General features: G+C 34.5%; 5 protein-coding genes and 2 long non-coding RNA genes across 9 annotated transcripts; 5 read left to right on the top strand and 2 right to left on the bottom strand.

Annotated features, from left to right (window-relative positions):
- Positions 1-65: 65 nt before the first annotated feature.
- Positions 66-1,932, top strand: LOC145724856 (3'-5' ssDNA/RNA exonuclease TatD). 2 transcript variants are annotated; one of them, XM_081973331.1, is made up of 6 exons: positions 66-325; positions 376-471; positions 530-690; positions 742-925; positions 976-1,138; positions 1,194-1,932. In XM_081973331.1, exons 1-6 carry the CDS (start codon positions 277-279, stop codon positions 1,351-1,353), a joined length of 813 nt encoding a protein of 270 aa, XP_081829457.1. In that variant the 5' UTR covers positions 66-276; the 3' UTR covers positions 1,354-1,932. The 2 variants fall into 2 exon arrangements, with proteins under 2 accessions (XP_081829457.1, XP_081829456.1); XM_081973330.1 differs by having other exon boundaries at positions 67-321; positions 373-471.
- Positions 945-3,409, bottom strand: LOC145724873 (uncharacterized). Its single transcript, XR_014177102.1, has 2 exons — positions 2,937-3,409; positions 945-2,844 (listed from the first exon to the last, which is right to left on the bottom strand). It is a non-coding gene; the product is annotated as an uncharacterized LOC145724873 (long non-coding RNA).
- Positions 3,410-3,456: 47 nt separating this feature from the next.
- Positions 3,457-5,885, top strand: LOC145724847 (polyubiquitin-C). 2 transcript variants are annotated; one of them, XM_081973319.1, is made up of 2 exons: positions 3,457-3,616; positions 3,980-5,885. In XM_081973319.1, the coding sequence occupies exon 2, from the start codon at positions 3,981-3,983 to the stop codon at positions 5,808-5,810; it is 1,830 nt and encodes a 609-aa protein (XP_081829445.1). In that variant the 5' UTR covers positions 3,457-3,616; position 3,980; the 3' UTR covers positions 5,811-5,885. The 2 variants fall into 2 exon arrangements, with proteins under 2 accessions (XP_081829445.1, XP_081829446.1); XM_081973320.1 differs by lacking the exon at positions 3,457-3,616 and adding an exon at positions 3,649-3,787.
- A 1,357-nt stretch (positions 5,886-7,242) lies between these two features.
- Positions 7,243-8,013, top strand: LOC145724866 (U7 snRNA-associated Sm-like protein LSm10). Its single transcript, XM_081973348.1, has 2 exons — positions 7,243-7,594; positions 7,674-8,013. The coding sequence occupies exons 1-2, from the start codon at positions 7,393-7,395 to the stop codon at positions 7,898-7,900; spliced, it is 429 nt and encodes a 142-aa protein (XP_081829474.1). The 5' UTR covers positions 7,243-7,392; the 3' UTR covers positions 7,901-8,013.
- Positions 7,928-15,677, bottom strand: LOC145724845 (uncharacterized). Its single transcript, XM_081973316.1, has 4 exons — positions 14,989-15,677; positions 13,251-14,108; positions 12,905-13,196; positions 7,928-9,162 (listed from the first exon to the last, which is right to left on the bottom strand). The coding sequence occupies exons 1-4, from the start codon at positions 15,573-15,575 to the stop codon at positions 8,521-8,523; spliced, it is 2,379 nt and encodes a 792-aa protein (XP_081829442.1). The 5' UTR covers positions 15,576-15,677; the 3' UTR covers positions 7,928-8,520.
- Positions 10,097-10,656, top strand: LOC145724871 (uncharacterized). Its single transcript, XR_014177101.1, has 2 exons — positions 10,097-10,368; positions 10,441-10,656. It is a non-coding gene; the product is annotated as an uncharacterized LOC145724871 (long non-coding RNA).
- Positions 15,678-15,845: 168 nt separating the features above from the next.
- LOC145724854 (WD repeat-containing protein 20) lies at positions 15,846-20,749 on the top strand. The gene is made up of 4 exons (XM_081973328.1): positions 15,846-16,438; positions 17,041-17,193; positions 17,247-17,775; positions 20,183-20,749. Exons 1-4 carry the CDS (start codon positions 15,994-15,996, stop codon positions 20,400-20,402), a joined length of 1,347 nt encoding a protein of 448 aa, XP_081829454.1. The 5' UTR covers positions 15,846-15,993; the 3' UTR covers positions 20,403-20,749.
- The last annotated feature ends 31 nt before the right edge of the window (positions 20,750-20,780 follow it).

Below are 20,780 nucleotides of genomic sequence, written 5' to 3'. Positions count from 1 at the left end.
AAAAAACACTCCACATCAATCAATGTCAAAAACAAATGTCAACAGATAGATAGGTTATGTTGTGTTAGAAAATCTTGTAGGTTATGTTTTTTCTTTTTGCTCATACTAAAAATATTCATTATTCAATTAAAATTATTTATAGAAAAAAATTAAAGTTTTTAATGGCCACTCCAGATATCCAGTCAATCGCCGATGATTTGCTCAAATCCAATATGGAAAAATGTTACGAAAACTACATTCTCATCGATGTAGGGGCCAATTTAACCAACAAGAAATATGGTAGAGACTTGGACAGTGTTGTCCAAAGGGCCAAAGATTCTGGTAAGTGTCTTGTTTGCTGACGTACTTTAATAATAGAAAATTACATTGTAGGAGTGCAAAAAATTATGGTGACTGGAACTTCAGTGAAGGGCAGCAAAGAAGCACTAAGATTAACCAGGATCTATCCAGGAACTTTGTATTCCACTGCAGGTTTTTAGTCAAAACAATTTATAAGAACTATTATAAATATTTGTTGTTTACATTAAAGGCATTCACCCACATGATGCCAAATCCTATGATGAGCAGTCTTGGGAAGAACTGAAGCAGATAGTGCAAAATCCTGAATGTGTAGCTGTAGGTGAATGTGGATTGGACTATAACAGAAATTTTTCTGATCCTGAAGATCAAAAAGATGTGTTTGAACGACATGTAAATACAAATCTTTCAGGTGTGGTCTGTTATTGTTTTTTGTACTTTTAGATCAAATTGGCAATTGAATTTAAAAAGCCTTTATTCATTCATGAACGTGAAGCTTTTGGAGACTTAAATGCAATTTTAGATAAATATAAAGGCAACCTGCCTCCAGTTGTAGTGCATTGCTTTACTGGTAGTGTGGAAAATGCACTTGTCTACATAAATAAAGGCTACTATATAGGATTAACAGGTCATAACTAAATTCAAACTTAGCAGAAAAGCAATTTTGTATATTTTTAGGTTACCTATGCAAAGATAAGTCAGACACTGGAGTAAGAAAACTGCTGGTAGACAATTTGTTACCTCTGGACAGGTTGTTAGTGGAAACAGATGCCCCATTTATGTACCCGAATACAAGAGCTTCAAAATTGCCTACTCATGTTAAGGATGGTTTAACTGAAAGGTAAGAAAGACAAGATTTTTTATTTAATTAACTGTTAACAAACTTTTTCCTGTAGATCCATGACTTTTCTTCATAGATATTGCACTTTTCAAAGAAATGAACCGTGCTCTTTGCCTGCTATAGTAGAAATGATTGCAGCCTTTATGAATAAAAAACCTGAGGATGTGGCATTGGCCACTTCCTTTAATGCTATGAAATTATTTGGGCTTTCTTAACTTCCTTTGTGGTTTTCTTTTAAACAATTCTGGTTAAAGTAGCAGCTTAAAGGATTTCTACAGCTCACAAAGGGATCTCGATGGCATGCAGCCAGACTGACTAAAATGGAGTGTGTAGGTTAAAGTGCAATTTCATTGAAACTAAAAGCGAAATCAAATTTATTGTTGTGCCTTGAGAAAAATTTGCTGTTTGGCATTATTCCAGTGTTGTAGCACGTTTACAAAAATATTACCAGGAAATCAAATTTTTTGTCTTATTAGAGGTGAATACTGGAAATATATTTTTAGAACATCTCTAAACACAGTTTTGCTATTATATGTGACAAGCTTGCCTATATTATGTAGTTTATTTAAAAGTTATATATTTATGTAAAAGACGTCCTATATATTGTTTTAGTTAGGATAGAAAAGTAGTAAATGTAAATTATTTATTTTTTTAATAATTATTTATAGTTGGAATATTTATTATTTGGATGTATATTTTATCTAACAACAAAATGGTGCCTTAATTTGGGTGGTCTTTTGACCTTAATATTTTGATGCAATGCAAAAGAGACAAATAAATTCTATTTTTATTGACTGTGGTTTATGTTTGATATTGTTATCATTTTCAGTGATTATTCTACGTAGGTACTTGTAGATATCACTAGACACTCAAAATACGTTTAATGACCTTGAGGAGGCTATCAGGAATCAGGATACTGCGTCGCAATTATTAGTAAACAGTACTTTAGAATTAAGTCCATGAATTGAATTTTCTAGAAGGTACACATTTTTTGTAACTTCCCAGTAATTGTCTGTAGTCTGTAAGAATTGCTAATGAACATCAGGAAAAAACCATTTTGTATTAATAAAGGACAGTCTACAGATAATTTAAAATAAAAATACTAGGTACCTACTTACTTAGGTTACTATAATGGCCATGTCATGTCTAGGTGATGGACCAAGTGATCTTTTACTTGGAAGGTTCATAGTAAAATCAACATAAACACTTTATGATATGTTGATACTCTTATGTTCTAGTATCTTTCTCTACATTTGTACATAAATCAATAAGCAATATGTGTGCAAATATATCAGAAGTAGGAATCCCATTTTACAAAAGAAACTATAAAGGCATGGTGTTTAGTATAGTCTGCTATCTAATATACAAGAACCGCTTCAGTAAACTTTGCATGAGCATATTATGAAAAACCTAAATTATCATTAATTGAATCACAATAATAATTGCACAATATTAAAGGAAATTACCTACCTAGTTAATAAAAATTTGAAAGTTGCAGTTTAGTTTCATATATTCTCAAAAAGAGAGAAAACCCAGTCAATATACACATAAAAGAATAATGACCTAATGAAATATAAACAAAGCAAAATATAAAAACGTAAAAATTATTTTAGTCTAAAAATAATCTAAATATAAATCAGCTGATCGATTGACCCGTTTGGAACTATAAGTCATTTCGATGTTGCCAAACTTCTTATCATATTTTCCTGTAATGATAGTATTGATTAATAATTTGAATTATTGAAACAATTTACAATATTTTAAAATATTGCACAGAATGTCTTGAATTTGAACCTACCCTTGCTTACCCTTAAATATTGGTGATATTTTGAAAAATGTAAAAACTGGCAATGTTATAGCAGGAAGAGCTCCTGCTGTGAAACAAAATTTATGATAGGGCCGATTGCACCGATGAACTTTTTATTTGTGATATTTTGCAAATGATCTAGGTCCTAGATAGAGCCTAGGGTTTACCGTGTCCATATCATAAACGCCCATAGATAATGGATGTTACAAACCATATCCTAGTAATTGAGTTAATTTCGGCAACGTTGGAATTGACACAGGTTGTGATGTCATGACCATTGTTTAAAACTGTACAGGTCTACCACTTTTTCCCTAAATTAAACAAAATGTCACTAGTCGAATTTTACGCAATTTTTACATGAAAATCTAACAAAACCAGTACTTTTATAAGAAAATTGGGATTAAAAACATTTTCACTCAATCTCAGTTTAAAAAAGTGGATCTCAGAGTGATATTAAGTGAATTCCGTAAAGTTACTAGGACTGACGTGTTCTGGTGACGAGGTTATTCCAGAATATTCGGTGGTAGGGGAATGCCAACCTATAAAACTGTCGTGCACTCCTGCGGAACGCTAGATTTCCTGAAAAACGCGGAGAAATAAGAATTAATAAGTTGAGTGTTACTACTGTGCTAATTTGCTTTAAAGTTTGTATTGTGATTGTAAACGATCAAGTAAGTATTTTTCAATTTTCCCGTGTTTATTTAGTGAATATGTGCTACGATTCTGATGACCCGTTTCCAAAGGAACCATTTCTTTGTTTTTACAACAAATTATTTCTAGTGTTTGAAAACCTATCAAAATAGTGAGTTAAAATAGAAGTTAAGAAATTAAACCTAAAACATGTAAGTTCAACTTTCACTACCTTTTTATACTGAATTAAACTCACATCGGTCAAAATATTGATGTAAAGGACAAAGAAAATGGCTGACATGACTCCTTGGGGCGAGGCTACATCACATAAACGTTTTAATTGCGTTTCATTTATAATGGCTGTATGATTCAAACACTTATCCTGTGTTTCTTGTTTATTGCAGTATGCAGATATTCGTGAAAACTTTGACTGGTAAAACCATCACTTTGGAGGTGGAACCATCTGACACTATTGAGAACGTCAAAGCCAAGATCCAAGACAAAGAGGGTATTCCCCCAGACCAGCAACGTCTCATCTTTGCTGGCAAGCAGCTTGAGGACGGCCGCACCCTATCGGACTACAACATCCAGAAAGAGTCAACCCTTCATTTAGTGTTGAGATTGAGGGGAGGCATGCAGATTTTTGTGAAGACTTTGACTGGCAAGACTATCACTTTGGAAGTGGAGCCATCTGACACCATTGAGAATGTCAAAGCCAAGATCCAAGATAAGGAAGGCATTCCCCCAGACCAACAACGTCTAATCTTTGCTGGCAAACAATTGGAAGACGGCCGTACTCTTTCTGACTACAACATCCAGAAGGAATCCACCCTACACTTGGTTTTGAGGTTGAGAGGAGGAATGCAGATTTTTGTCAAGACTTTGACTGGAAAAACCATCACCCTGGAAGTGGAACCCTCTGACACAATTGAAAATGTCAAAGCCAAGATCCAGGACAAAGAAGGCATTCCCCCAGACCAACAACGTCTGATCTTTGCCGGCAAACAACTTGAAGATGGACGCACCTTGTCTGACTACAACATCCAGAAAGAATCCACTCTTCACTTGGTTTTGAGACTGAGAGGAGGAATGCAAATTTTCGTAAAGACTCTAACTGGTAAAACCATCACCTTGGAAGTGGAGCCATCTGACACCATTGAAAATGTCAAAGCCAAGATTCAGGACAAAGAAGGCATTCCGCCAGACCAACAACGTCTGATCTTTGCCGGCAAACAACTTGAAGATGGCCGCACCTTGTCTGACTACAACATCCAAAAGGAGTCAACCCTTCATTTGGTTCTCAGGTTGAGGGGAGGTATGCAAATCTTTGTGAAGACTTTGACTGGAAAGACCATCACCTTGGAAGTGGAGCCATCTGACACCATTGAAAATGTCAAAGCCAAGATCCAGGACAAAGAAGGCATTCCCCCAGACCAACAACGTCTTATCTTTGCCGGTAAACAACTTGAAGATGGCCGCACCTTGTCTGACTACAACATTCAAAAAGAATCAACCCTTCACTTGGTTTTGAGACTGAGAGGTGGCATGCAAATTTTCGTCAAAACTCTCACCGGAAAAACTATTACCCTAGAAGTTGAGCCTTCAGACACCATCGAAAATGTGAAAGCCAAAATTCAGGACAAAGAAGGTATTCCCCCAGACCAACAACGTCTCATTTTTGCCGGCAAACAACTTGAAGACGGCCGCACACTTTCTGACTACAACATTCAAAAAGAATCCACTCTTCACTTGGTTTTGAGGCTTAGGGGAGGAATGCAAATTTTCGTGAAAACTTTGACTGGAAAGACCATTACTTTAGAAGTTGAACCTTCAGACACAATTGAAAATGTTAAAGCCAAGATCCAAGACAAGGAAGGAATTCCCCCAGACCAGCAACGTCTCATTTTTGCCGGCAAACAATTGGAAGACGGTCGTACTCTGTCTGACTACAACATTCAGAAAGAATCCACTCTTCACTTGGTTTTGAGACTGAGAGGTGGCATGCAAATTTTTGTCAAAACTCTAACTGGAAAAACAATTACATTGGAGGTTGAACCTTCAGATACCATTGAGAATGTAAAAGCAAAAATCCAGGACAAAGAAGGAATTCCCCCAGATCAGCAAAGATTGATTTTTGCAGGAAAACAGTTAGAGGATGGGCGCACTCTCTCAGACTACAACATTCAAAAGGAGTCCACCCTTCATTTGGTTCTCAGGCTTCGTGGAGGCAGTTAAACGTTTCTAGGACTTGTATTTTTTTTGCAAAGGCTGATTTTTTTAAGTTGCTAAAATAAATGGTTCCTTAAGATATTTAATGACTTTTATCTACTCCTAGCATGGTAATCATTCATTACATAGCTCATTTTGAGTTACGTAATGAGCGATTTTACCGCACTAGTGCGATAATAATCGATTTTATCGCACTAGTGCGATAAAACAACTTTAAATGAAAATTTCTGCTGTAATTGTTTATTGAATTTAAACATAACTTTGATACATTTTTTCATATTTCTCCTTTGACTTGGCAGGCAACAAGCCAGATACCACGTTTGCGGCAGCTTCTTCAATATCTGACGGAAGTTCTTCAGACATGTTCATAACGAAATGCACTTTTAAAAATTTGTGACTGACACTGTTAAATTGTCGCTTAAGTGATATGTGGAAACAAATGGCCACCATAGCAACAACACCAAAACAGTACAGCGTAGATGACAAGATTTAAGGGTAACAAATAACTACCCGTAGCAAGCATATACGAGACGTTCCTAAATAGTTCACATTGCACAAAATATTAATTTTTTTCTTACTTTACGCTGCTTCTGATGGTCGTAGATAAAATGTTGTACATCACCCGTGGGGTATGGCAAATTAACGTACTCGTGTGATCACCACAACTCGGTCTACGACCTCGTCGTGGCAACACTCCCACTCGTGACTATAAAAATGCTCATACCCCACTAGTAATGTAAATAACTATTATTTTCTATGACAATTTTTACAATACTCTTGGGCTCTAGTTCTTGAAAGCAGGGAACGAAAGTGACAATGGAGGATCCTGTCACATTTTTCATACCCTTTTGACAACTCTGTTCTCTCCTTTCAAGAATACACATCCTGATCAACTTTTGCATCCACGAACAATTTGAGGCCCGGCGCAAACCGGAAACGTTCGATGGTGCAAAAGGCAGTTTACTCCAAACTAGAGCTGTGCATCTATTTTTTTTTCTACGACGAATGTTGTGTTTTAAAAAAAACGCAGAGTAGGTGAATACTATTTTAATGTTGGATGACAGGGATGAAAAATGAGGTGTTAGTTACCAAGGGTATGTATGTTTTCATTCTTGTCACTTATTGGTGGCACTTTTACCCCCTAGGCAGTAAAAGTGACATTTTAACCATATAGGTAGGAAAGTTCTATTGGGGTTGGGGTCGTAGAGAAATATACCTATTTGATTGATTTACATGAAAAAATAAACAAATTTTGCTTTTCTTCATTACATTTACGTTATATACGCAAGTTGAAAAAAATTTATGTTTACGTTTATTATGAAAGCAAAAAAGGCAGAATAATGACAATAGAATAATTTTAAAAATATCAAATAAATAATTTACTAGGGTTTGTTTGTCCTCCACCACTCAATCAGCTGATTTTGACATCTGCAAATTTTTTGGGTTTTAGGTTAAGTTAACATTTGAAATTGTAAACAAATAGTTTTTGTGGATTTTTCAAACAATCATTAGTAGTTTTGTACAAATTAAATAAGATTTTTTCGTAAAAACAGCAATTTTACTAAAAAACCAGAAAAGTATATGAAAAATGGCCTTGGTCAACTCATCAACTGCAAGCAAAAAGGAAATATTACTATTTTTCAACACTCTGTGTGGCCTAGTAAAGAACCTGGAAAGACGTTACACGACTGTCGATCTTCGAAACGAATGTTGTGTCACTGGAAAAATTATTAAAGTAGATGGATTTATGAATATCGAAATGGAGGATGTGGTATTTTATGATATGCGAGGTAGTTTATTATCTAGAAATATACTAACAAAAAGCATGACACCTCATACCTTCTTCACTTAAAAAAAGTTTGTTTTTAGGCAACTCTAAACCACTAACAAACTTTTATGTTAGTGCCAGAACCATAAGGAACGTCCATATCCCCAAAAATGCAGATGCTATTACACTACTCAAAGGCCAATTGGATAGTATGACAAGGAAAAAAAATGCAAAACCAGTCAGAAGATTTAAGACTGTTCAAGCAAAGAAAAGAACTGCAAAAACAGTACAGGAAGCTTATAAAAGTGGGTCATCCAAGGAAGGATAAACACTGGAAAAAATAAAACAATCCACAGAGTGTATAAAAAGTTTATTCAGCTTCACAGCTGATAATATGAGTTGTCTTATACTGTAGTTAAAATTAAAATATTTTTGATATTGCATTTTGTTTCAATGAACAGTAAACTCAATTTAATGACATTAAATTTATTATTATCACTATTATAACTACCTGTGTATGTTATGTACACTAAAGTATTGTTTGACCAGGATTACTTTACAGGTTAACCTAAATTGGAGCTACACAACATAGTTAAAAAATATATAATTTCTTTATATAAAGGTTATAAACTTGTGTAAGGTGATGGCGATAAATTACACAAAACAAAACAAATATTTACATCAAAATGGAATAAAATAAAGTTTTAGAGTTTTAAATAAATAAAACTATACAGGGCTGTTCTGCTGCATTGCAATTTTCTAAATTATAAAAGTTTTAAGTTTGGTTGAATTAGGCAAAAGTAGTAAAATTAAATAAAAAGACTCCAGGGCATTGTTGCAATTTTTTTTTGTAGTTTTGTTAATTTTACTAAATCACAAATGCACTAATGTCATTAGTATAGACAACTCAACCCTGTACATACTAAATTTGCTCACCACTTTGTACACTTAAAGCAAATGTCCATGATTCATATTTTGAAGGTTTTGCCCTAAATTAGGTACCACTGTGACGCCAGTAATAGGTAAATTGGGTTGAGGTGGAAAAGTGTATCTCTGTCCTCCCCAAGAATCATTCCCAAACGTTTCAATCGTTTTGTGATTCTCCATATGACGCATCAAATAAATCTTTCTGTGTATTTTGTAGGGACAATAAGTGCACTGAAACATCTTGTCCGGGTTCACATTGTGCGTTTTTCTATGTTTGTTCAAATGCCGCTTTGCCACCGTTGTATAATTGCAGTCCGGACAGGACAATAGCGGCACGTCCGGTGAATCTTTTAGATGCCGAAGCCGGTGCTGCACCATGTTGGATTTGCGTTTCGTCTCAAACGAGCAAAAATCGCATTTCAGCATCACCACCTCTTCTTTGCTCTTGTGCACCATCAGGTGGGATTTTAGTTGCGCATTGGTAAAGGTCTGATAATCGCAGGATGGACACTTGAAGATTTGCGCTTTGGACGGATCCACGTGACGTTTCATGTGCCACGCCAGATTTCGCTTTAGTCTTGATTGATATGAACAGTGCGGACATGGAAACATCGTCACTTCGTCGGCACTTTTGTGATTAATGCAGTGATTTTGAAAGTTTACCTAGAACAAAAATTGTTTTACTCAATATTGTTGTAAAACAAAGAAGTGTGAACCGGCAATATTTCTAAAAGCAACCCTGTGAGTGACGCCATTGAAATTAATAATTTTGATTTTCTTGACCTTTGTTGAGAGGGTTTTTAAGTTTTCTCAAATTTTTTCCAGTTGTAATTTGAATTTATATTCGGTAACCGAATATGTCTAAGTATTACCAGTAAGTGCAGCAATATCAGCAGCTCATTTTCGAGTTGATGGAATATTTTCAGGTGGAAAACGAAGTGAATAAACTTTTGTTTTTACCCTTAAGATCCGTTATGTATTTACAACGCATTGTATGCATTTTAGTATGTTTTATGTGATACAAAAAGTGATACTTTCATAAAAAAATATTGATATAATTCATTCATAGAGAAAAACCACATTTTCTGCACTAACACAAAGCAATACCAGGAACTTTTCCTTAGGTAACAAAAAAGTTTTTTAAAAATGCTCTACAACGGCAACCACAAAATATCAGAGAACGTTTTGAGAACTAAATCTAAGGCCGCATTTGTTTTTACGCTCCATGGAGCAAACAGAGCGAATTTGACGTCCTGAAGACGTAATTTGATCTGCTCGCTCTATGGAACCTCAAAACGAATGCGGCCAATGACCTAAGTGAATTCTAATATGTCGTCACTGCCACTTCTGCTGGAGACAGAGAGCAGTTAACTATAAAACAATGGCGCGTTATTTCGTACTTGTCTATGTGACATTTTAATTTATTTAGTAAAATTAAAATGTAATTTGTTTCATTTTTAATTCGTAAATTGTCCTTTATTAATATTGTCTGCGTCACGAAAAGGTCATTCAAACGTTCAATCAACGACATATCTTTTTCAATACGGTGTGATGTTCTAGACAAAGACATTTAGATAATTCATGTCATTCGTGTCATGTTAATGGGGAAACATTTTGGATGTTTTTATTAATCTTTTAGTGATTATTGTTTGGGTTTATTTTAAATTCCTTTATTCTGTACATCTTTTAAACAATTAAAATTGTCTTTTTAAAGACATATCACTATTGAGAAGTTTTGCAAACCAGTTAGTATATGGGCCCAGCCGCTGAACTCCCAATCCCAAGCCTTAGTATTTTCTTTACCCAAATATATTTTCAAGAAGGAAAGAACAATGGGGGCCTTTTATTGATTTATCGTTAGTGCAGAAGGTAGGTACACTTAAATAAAATCTGAAGAAGAAGAAGTGTAATATTAAAGGGCGTTGTGCTTTTTTATTACAGAAAGTGGCTGCAGCCTTAAATATAAGTGTAACTACCATCACCAGAGTGCAAAAACACTTTGATAATAACAATAATGTTCGGAAATCTCCCATGAAACCCAGACAAAAAACCAAAACTTCTGATTTGCCTGAATTTAAAGTAGTAAATGTGATATTTTGGTGACACTACCCATAAGATGTATTTTGAAAGTAATAAATCTCTCGTTATTAAACAGGATTCCTTGAAAATAATTTTCTTTATATTTAGAAAAGCACATTACAGTGTCAACTTTAACTAATGTGTTGAAAGAGAAAAGCATAACGGACATAAGCAACTCTTCTTTGCATCGTTTATTGACTACTAGGTTTCAGATAAAAAAAAGGAAGAAACAAAAGGTTTTTAATTGAAAAATCAAATATTGCTTTACTACAGACGAAATTTCTAAGGAAGAACATGACATATTCCTTAAGTGATACATACAATCTAGTGTTTATAGATGAAACTTGGATTTTTTTTTCAAAAGGAAAACCCAAGAAATCTTGCCAAGATTGCTCAACAAAAAGTGTCAAAAGGCCTTTGGGATTCGAAGGAAAACGATTTATTGTAGTGAATGTTTTCGTCATGATCAAATACTAGTGACATGAATGGCGATATTTTCATCAAATGGTTAAGTGAAATTTAAAAGAACCATCCCTCATTATCATGGACAATGCTCCCTATCACAGTGTTTTTAAAAGAGAAAATACCAAATACAAGTTTTACAAAACACAAAGCTGTGGAATGGTTGACAGAAAACAAGATTCCATTCACCACTTCATTAACCAAATTGGAGTTACTGCAACAACTTTCACATGAAAAAAATATGTTGTACATGAAATGATTAGGGAAGCTGGTCATGAAGTATTATGCACACCACCATACAAAATGGTAATTTAATGCCATTGAATTAATTTAGGCACAAGCAAAGCGCTATTATGACAACCACATTGGAAGAGATGGTCATTCAGATGAAAATGTTCTGGCAATGTGGACAGAAGCCCTAGATCAAATTACTCCGGAAAACTGGAAAAGCTGTATTAATCACACTAAAAAACTAATCAGTGAGTGGTATACCAAAATTATTACTAAGAACACCCACTCCTAATTATTAATTGGAACAATGACTTATCAGAATATAAGTGATTCAAGTGACTCTGAGTGGTATCTTTTAATAAAAATTGTAATATTATAATTCCTTATCTTTTTTGTGTTTCTGAAATTTACTATGATGTGAACATTATTTTAAATATGATGTAAATATTTTGTAAATGTGTATTCCTAATTTTCATACTAAGTTAATTGAAACACAACTTCAAACCTTTTCAGCCAAATCATCTCTTTTTACACCCCCTGTCCTAATTTCATTCATATTTTTTAAACAAATCATTCTTGTGTTATAAATATTTATGGGTAGCCCTAGCGTCCACAGATAAAAACCTTGTTTTGTCTCACAAAATGACTAAATTGTTGAATGGTTAAGATATTAGGAACACCAAAATATAACGTTTTGGAAGTGTGTATGGCCCCCATAAAATAACGTTTCCATTTTCAATAGAAAATACACAAACCTAACCTCCAAAGTTTGTTGCTAGCGTCAGCTGGCAACCGGCAATAACCATAACGAATCTATTTAAAGAGGTACGTTCACATTTCTTAATTCACCCTAAAGCAGGTTTTACACCGCGCTTTGATGTCAAAGAAATTCATGAATTTATTCATGAAGCTGCTTCAAGGACAAATTTTACCAGTGTAAAACAAAATTTTATGTCAAATTTACCTTCAAATAATTTTACTTCAAATTTTTCACCAAATAGGACAGGTTCTATTTTCATCCAACTTATTTGATCAAACTTGCCATTTTGCGTAATGCCATCTGCCAACAGATAAAAACGAAAAGTAAAGTGAGGTTACTGTTGTCTCAATCAGTTGAAGCTGCAGAATTCAATACATAAATACAGTATTCCAGGCGATTATGAGATTTCAAAATATTCAAAAAACCAGAAAAATAAGAAAACAAAGTAGGAATAATCTTCTTGGTTGGCCAAACTGTTTTCATTGACAGCTTTGACATAAAAGTTTGATAGGTGTAAAACGAAATCACATTATGCTTCAAGAAATTCATGAATTTATTTGATGCATAAAATTTGATCAAATAAATGTGTCCAATTTCTTTGAAGTAAAACTTTTGGTGTAAAACCTGCTTTACAGAGGAAAATTGGATGACCTTGAATCGTCTTCTTTTGTGAGAAAGATTATAAGATTTAAACACTCACATTCACAGCATTTTTGAAGTATGGTTTATATAGCAAACTGGCATTTAATTTTTTGACGTAAAATCGACAATTCAGATTTTTCGCATCATTAAAAAACTTCCTGTATTTTACAAATGTTTGACCTTTTCTGAGGGATAGTGAAATAAAAGAATATTATTACAAAAGTTTCTTACCTTACTGTGAGTCTGGAAAGGACAATCAGGACATTTAAACTCTGGATTGTGAGTTTTCTTGTGCATTTTCAAAGAACGGTCATTTTTACTCTGAAAACCGCACACGTCGCATAAATAAATCCGATTTTTCGGATTAACCTGATGCGTTTTTCGGTGTTTAACCAGAGCGTAGGCTGACTCAATCTCTAAATCGCATACGTCACAAGTGTACACTTTGTGTTTGATTGAGTGGGTCTTCAAACTGTGCTTGAATACTGTCTTAAAGTCGCACTGATTGCATCCATACACGGGCCTAAACAAATGTATTTTGTTAGTTACAAAATACTTTAATAGCCTGGTCAATTACCTGGATTGATTCAAATGTTTTCGTTGTTTGTGCTCCTCCAAACTCTCTTCCGACTTGGCGATAAAGTCGCATAAATCGCAAAAATAAAACATTATCCTTTGAGGATTTTGACTCTGGTGTTTCCTTAAATGGTGCACATAGTTGCTTTTTATAGACGTTTGGAATGTACAATTTCTAAATTTACAACTGAATTTATCCTTAGCTGACCTACCCCGCCTAGGTCTTTCTATTGGTTCCGTTTTAATATGGGAACGTTTCAAGTGAAGGACAAGGTACTGTTTGCTTTTGCTCGAAAAATCACAGTCATGACAACGAAACATATCTCTAACAACCGCAGGCTTCTCCTCCTCTACTTTCACCTCAGGTTGTGTCCTATCCTCCTTGTCTTTTGAATGCTCCCGCTCAATGTGACGTTTCAAACAAGGCTCCCAATTCGTTTTGTACTTACAGAATAAACAATTAAACAGACTCAAACTAACATCATTGGGTTGAACATGTTCAATTTTCTTGTGAACGTCCAGCAATTCAGTGGAATTAGTTTCATAAGAACACTCTGCACACTTTAATTTTGCCTTTGATGTTTTCCTTTGTCCTTTAGATCTATGGCCATGCAAATGATTTAAAAACATTTTAGTGTAAAGCGTCTCAAATCCGCATTTCTGACATTTGAACCGCTTTCGTTCTTGATGACTCAACTCATGTCTTTTTAAGAATTTTTCATGTTCCGTTTCAAAACTACACTGCGTGCATTGGTATTTCTCTATAGCTTCCATTTTTACTTCCACTTTTACTGTGTGTAGCAACATGTGACGTTTTAGAAAAGCCTTGAGATTCGTTTTGTAATCGCAATTGTCACATCTGAAATTAAGTATGGCTGCTGGTCAAATAAGTTTAAAAATGTGATATGAGACTGGTTTTTGCTAATTAATTATTAATATTTACAAGCAAGATGAAAAATTCAAATCAGATTCCAGGTGTCATCTGCAATACCTTCAACCTTGCACATATTTTTACAATACTAGGTAATTTTTTACAATTTTAGTTTTTTAGGTTCGTAATCTAGACCAAATATCAGAGAAACATCTGGTTGAACAAAAACATAGTCGTTGAGAAAACAATATTTATACACACACTAGATTTAAAAAGTTTACTTTTTTGGACACAAATCAGATTATCACACTTAAATCTCAAAACAGTGTGAAAACACTTTTTTCTCTCACCTTCCTGTATACGGAAAACAAAGGACAAAACAACCATTATTTTATTAAGTCTCATTAAAGGAGATTAAGCAGGTTTTTTTCAAGGTTCACTCTTCCAATTCAAAATGAGCAATTTGTCAGAGCTTTGTTTTTTGGGTCATTTATAGACATATTGCAGTTGATGTAGTATGTATTGGTATGTGTATAAAGTTGCACACATACAAAAAATTTACTATGCAATTTAATAAACAATCAAATAAAGCAACCAGAAAAATTAAATAAAGCAATAATAAACATGTTGCACAGTAATAACAACCATCAACAATGTAATAAATTTACAGATACAGTAATAAATTGCTATATAGATAATATCACAGTAAAGAGTTATCTAATAAGAGTAGACTTATATTATTATCATAATCCTCTAGAATAAAATGTAGATTTTCTTAAGTTTCTTAAAAAAATTGCCATATTTTGCAGGCCTACTTATATTACTAAATTTATTGGTTTTTATGACAGATTTCTTAAAAAATCCTTACCTGTAGGTAGTTTCACTATTTGAACTTTCTGGTATGTAATTTGAACTGTTCTTTACAGAACCATCATCAGTTTGACTCTCATACTTAGCCAAACTACTGGATTCTTCAATTTCATGATTTACAACTTCAAAACTGTCACCACTAGATTTAGAGTCCTGCAACTTTAAGCCAACATTTTCTAAACCAGGTGATTCATATTCTCGCGCTCGACCAGCAAACCCATCATCATTAATGTTAAATTCCTGATTGAGAATTTTAAAAGTTGCATATGAGTTGCTATGGTAATCTGTGGCAGGGCTTGACAAGTGGTTCTTGCAATATGTCTCCTGATTAGTCTTGAAAAAAGGTTTGGTGGACAGTTCTACTGCTTGAAGTGTGGATGAATCTTTAATATATGATTGTTCCTGTCCATTGGGATTGTAGGGTGGATTGTGCTTGTGGTGTTCCATTATGGATTGTAAACTGTGGGTTAAATGGTGTTGTTCCAAATAGTATTCATGGTTGGTGTAAAAGTTACATTGGGAGCATTTGTAAGTTTCGACCGGCACTTGGCGGTTATCGCTTGGTGGATTTACGCTGTTGGACATACCGAAATCAAGTAAAAAATAAGGCTAAAATAAACATTGACCTGAAATTGTTTATAAATAGTATTTTACAAAATAGAGCCCTTTTAAGTTTACTGTTTTGTGTCACTGTCATAATGTCTACTGTCAAGCGGTTTGACATATTGGACGTTAAATGAGTATTTCGTAGGGTAAGCATGTGAGCACAAACAAAGGCTGCAATTGCAATATCACGTGATCCGATCTAAGATTAAACTTATTAAGCAGTTGTCAATTACTGAAAACAACAACTCTAACCTCAATTAATTGTTAACGTCACAAAAAAGTTTATTGACAACTTTCTTGTTTGATGCATTTCCAGTTTTTCTAATTTTTGTGGCCACTCTGGTATTTAATCAGTGTACAAATAAAGTGTCATGGGGTAAATTTTCCATTCCGCACAATGTTGTCCTGCCAGCTGCACAACGGCACCAATATGGCCAGGTCAGACAACCTAGGCAACCAATCTCTGATGGAGGCTGGAGAAAGGCCCTTGGAACGTTCACTATCTGAGCCCGGCGACATCAAAACCAGCTTTGTGACACGAGAGGGCATGTACCGACTGATGACTCTCAGTGAGTACTCTAGGCCAAACAGGGTGACTTATCAGCCCCAGGGCCAAACGCCTCCACAAGTAAATGTTTCTCTTGTCAGTCTGGGTGGTGAAGAGGGTGATAGGATTTGTTTCAATCATGGAAGAGAGCTGTATGTTTATGTGTATAAAGGTATCAAGAAAGCTGCTGATTTAAATAAGCCACTGGAGAAGAAAATGTATAAAGGGACAAATCCCACTTGTCATGATTTTAGTGAAGCTTCAGCTAATGGAGAAAGTGTTAATTTATTGATAGGTAAGTTTGTTTTTTTCTTTATCATTAGGAAGTATGAGTAAAACATGTATTGCACTGTAAATGAGTGATTGTAAAATCTGTTTACTTCCTAAAGGTGTCAATTCATTAATTATACTATGTACTAAGATTACAATATTGTGGTAAACATTTGAGGTTAATATTACTAGGTTATTTTTTAGGATATTGGTCTGAAATGTACTAAAAATTCTTGTTTATTCACTTTTTTTAATTACTGTCTTTGGTTTGCAAGGTTATCTGATGATTTTTTCAGAAAAAATGGAAAAATATTAATTTTACCTGTAAAACTAGACTGTTATTTGCCTAGAATTGTTTTTATTACTCACTCCTTATTACTTACTATTTTGTGATTTAGCTGTTCTGTTAATTTAAATAATTTCAATTTTTTTACAACAAAAAATATTCAAGTGTTGTGGTATACTTATTGTCTGTGAATGATTTTGCAGGTGCAATCATTGCACATGTTCAAAAAACACTTTAATCCATTCACTTAACAATTAAAAATACTTAAAAATAAAAAATTTTAAATCTTTGTTCATTTTACATTTACCAGAAAAGTGAAAGCATTTCATATTTTGTTACAGGTTTTAGTACTGGACAAATACAGTTAATAGATCCTGTTAAAAAAGAATTAAGTAAATTGTTTAATGAGGAAAGGTTGATAGACAAGAGTAAAGTAACTTGCTTAAAGTGGGTGCCTGGAACAAAGTCATTATTTCTAGCTGCACATGCTTCAGGTATTTTTTGGTGTTAAGTGCCCAGCAGACTGATTTTGAAGTGAAAATTGCAGGCCAATTTTACGTCTACAACGAGGAATTGCCGTGCGGCAGCACTTCCCCTCACTATCAACCTTTTAAAGCTGGAGAAACATTTTCAGTGCACACTTGCAAAACCAAGTCCACTCGCAACCCATTATTTCGCTGGTATCTCGGAAGCGGTGCAGCGATAAATCAGCTTGCGTTCAGTCCTGATGGGTCACAATTGGCCGTCGTAACGCAGGATGGATTACTGCGGGTGTTTCAGTACGACAGTATGGAGCTGCTGGGGACGGCTCGCAGTTATTTTGGGGGTTTACTATCAGTTGCCTGGTCTGGAGATGGACGATTAATTGCGGTAGGCGGGGAAGATGATTTGGTCACCGTTTACTCAAATCAACAGAAAAGAGTGATTGCTCGAGGACAAGGACATCGATCTTGGGTGGCCGCTGTAGCGTTTGATTGTTATCTTGAAGGGGAGAGTTGCTATCGAATTGGATCTGTAGGACATGACACCCAGTTGTGTTTATGGGAATTGCCAGAAGATGATCTAGTTCCGCCCAGGTAAGTTTCAGTAATTTGTTTCCGCTCCTATTGATATAGTGGTGACCTGTTATTTCTTAATGGAAAATAATAGAATGAGCAGTGTATATCACCAGGTAGTTAAGCACCCAATGGTTTGTTCAAGGGAATTAAAAGGACAGGCAAAAAATATGTTTCTACTATTAATCTTTCTAAGTAAGACTATGTTGTGTATCATAAAGTGATGGGACAGATTTTATTCAAATTTAGGGAATTATATTTCACTAAAATAGTGAGACAGGACCTTATTGTTTTTAAACCTGCACTTTTTGAGAAAGAATTTAAATATAGTGATTGTTCCAAACTATACAACCTTCCAGTGAACATTTTCAAAGCAAACCTCTATTTTTAGTTGCATTTCTAGATTCTACATAAAGTTCTGATTATTTTTCAACAAACTCACCCCATGTCATTCAGCTGTTTTCATAAAAATGACACATTTTGGACTGTCATGTTAAGCATTTGCCGAGGAGTAAACCGCTGAGTACAATTTTGTACACTAATTCCTAATATGCCAATAATGTCCACAAATTCCTTGTAATGCCCAGTAATTCCTAATAACTCCCAATAACTAACCTAACCTAACAATACCCACTAATTTTCTGAATTACCAGGTCTGGAGAGTCTAAAAAAAACTTTTTTAATAAGAAAATGTGCGTGCAATGATTTAACCGGAAGTAGATATCAGAATGCAGAATATATTATTGCATTTTTGGATTTTACGTCATATTCTAGACATATTATGTGTATTAATGTCATACACTTATCTGTATCCGTTTCTGAGACATTTACCGTTTTATGTGAAATTTATGCATATCAGGAAACGTTTTTTTCTTGGTTTTTGTGTTTTGTCGTGTTATACAAGGTTTGTTCTAAGACTGGGTAAAAGAGAGCTCAAGACGTCAGTTCTAAAAAAGGACGTTTTTCAAATTGAACTCTAATTATTCTTATAACTTTGTCTGATTCTCTGTTCAAAATTAAGGTAAGTTTGTATTAGGTCACTTATTTGAAAAATGTATTCTTTAAATTGCTACATTAAACCACCCTGTAACTGTCAAAATAATCGAGTTATTGAAGGTTAAAGTAGTAGCTGTCAAATTTAGTCAAAACTGTCTTTACTTTCAAACAACTAGTTTATTTTCAACACTTTGTATAGACTTTTCTATGTCAATGGATAGAAAATATAATGGGTTTTCCCAAAATATGGCCGTTTGTGTTGATAGGGTGCTTTGATTGGCCGCCAGAGGGCTCTATGCATTACATCGTAGTAGACCTAGTAGCTGATGTAACCATGTTTTCCTAATTTTCCAGGATCAAATTAGCCTTAACTAGTCAAAAAGTGTTTCTGGGGCACCCTGTCTGTAAACCGGAAATAATACGCCTATTTGTATATACTTTTATATGTCGATGGACAGCCAATGAAAAGAGCTTTCCATTGACGCAGAAAAGAAAAGTTATCGTTTAGCAACTAGAGGGCGTCAACTTTGACCAATTTTTTTGGTGTATCCTTTTGTTTAATATTCAAAAACCCGCTTAATTGCACTATTTTTGCTAGAGTTTTATACGTCAATGGAGAGCCAATGGAATGACTTTTCTAAAAAGTTCCCAACATGGGTTGATGTTAGACGGTTTGGCCGCTAGAGAGCGTCAAAGTTGACTATTTTTTATGACGTTTTTCGTGCATCCTTTTGTTCAATCTTCAATAACTCGTTTATTTGCACCATTTTTAGTAGTGTTTTATACGTCAATGCAATGAGCTTTCTAACAGTCTCCCAATTTGAATGGATAGGTTAGGCGGTTCGGCCGCTAGAGGGTGTCAAAATTGACTAATTTTTTCATGACTTTTTTGGTGCATTTTTTTGTTCAATCGGCAATAACTAGCTTATTTGCCACACTTTGTATAAACTTTTATATGCCAATGGATAGCCAATGAAATAAGCTTTCTATTGGCGCATAAAAGTTGATGGGTTAGTGGTACGGTTTTGTCGCTAGAGAACCTGAAATTGTTCAAAAGTAAAACTACAAAATGCATAATTTTTCATTGTATTCCAACGGAATTCATTGAAATTTCCAAACTTTATTTATGTTTAAATTTGAATGGTAGATGTATAGAAACAATTATTTTATGATTTTTTTTATAATATAATTTAGACGTTCCCAATTCTATTAATAGTTTTCAAAATACCAATGTACTTACCTCCACTAATGCCCATTAATTCCTAAAATTTGTACACCATAATGCCCCAGCGGTTTACCTCTCGGCATTTGCGTAAATCTCAGTCCAGTGGGTAGTTTGAAAAAGCAGCTTTCAGCTTGCTGCTTTTTCTACAAACTACAAACAGTGCTTCTTTCTTTCCGATTAAAAAAATCATTTTGTTTGTATTTTAAGACCCAGAGTTAAACGTCGCTCTGACCCACTTCAATTAGTCGGAACGCCCGCCTGTCCCCGTTTAGACGAGTGTCCGATGCTGGAGCCTTTGGTGTGCAAAAAAGTCGCGCACGAGCGTTTGACTTCGTTGATTTTCAGACCTGATTGTTTTATCACATCTTGTCAGGACGGGTACGTCTACACCTGGGCTCGACCGCCTAAAATCACTAATTCCATATAGCAAAATAATTGCGAGACTGCTTGCTAATGGAGTTAATATTTTTCTGCTGGACTGAAAATATGTAATTACTCTATGGAAAAGGAAATGTTTTAAGTTCCTTTTTTTATGACAGACCTAAGTAGGGTGAATGCAAACTGTATGTACTTATAGTAGATACAGTAGTAGTAGCTTTTGGCTGGTAGACACCTAAGGAGTATATTTTTCTATATTGTAGGCCATTGTACACAGCTTCATTATTTTAAAAAAAGACTGTATTACAATTTTACTAAGAATGTGTACTGTTACCTCAATCTTGTGTGTAGATAAATTGTATTATTTAAATGATTAAGTAAATTCGTACCTTAATATTATTATGTTTTTTTCCATTGTAGTTACCGT

The sequence above is a fragment of the Ips typographus genome, linkage group LG2, assembly GCF_016097725.1.
Source record: "Ips typographus isolate SLU linkage group LG2, UJ_Ityp_2.0, whole genome shotgun sequence".
Taxonomy (NCBI): Eukaryota; Metazoa; Arthropoda; class Insecta; order Coleoptera; family Curculionidae; genus Ips; species Ips typographus.
Note: the sequence above shows the minus strand (reverse complement) of the source record. Positions and strands in the feature narration are given on the sequence as shown.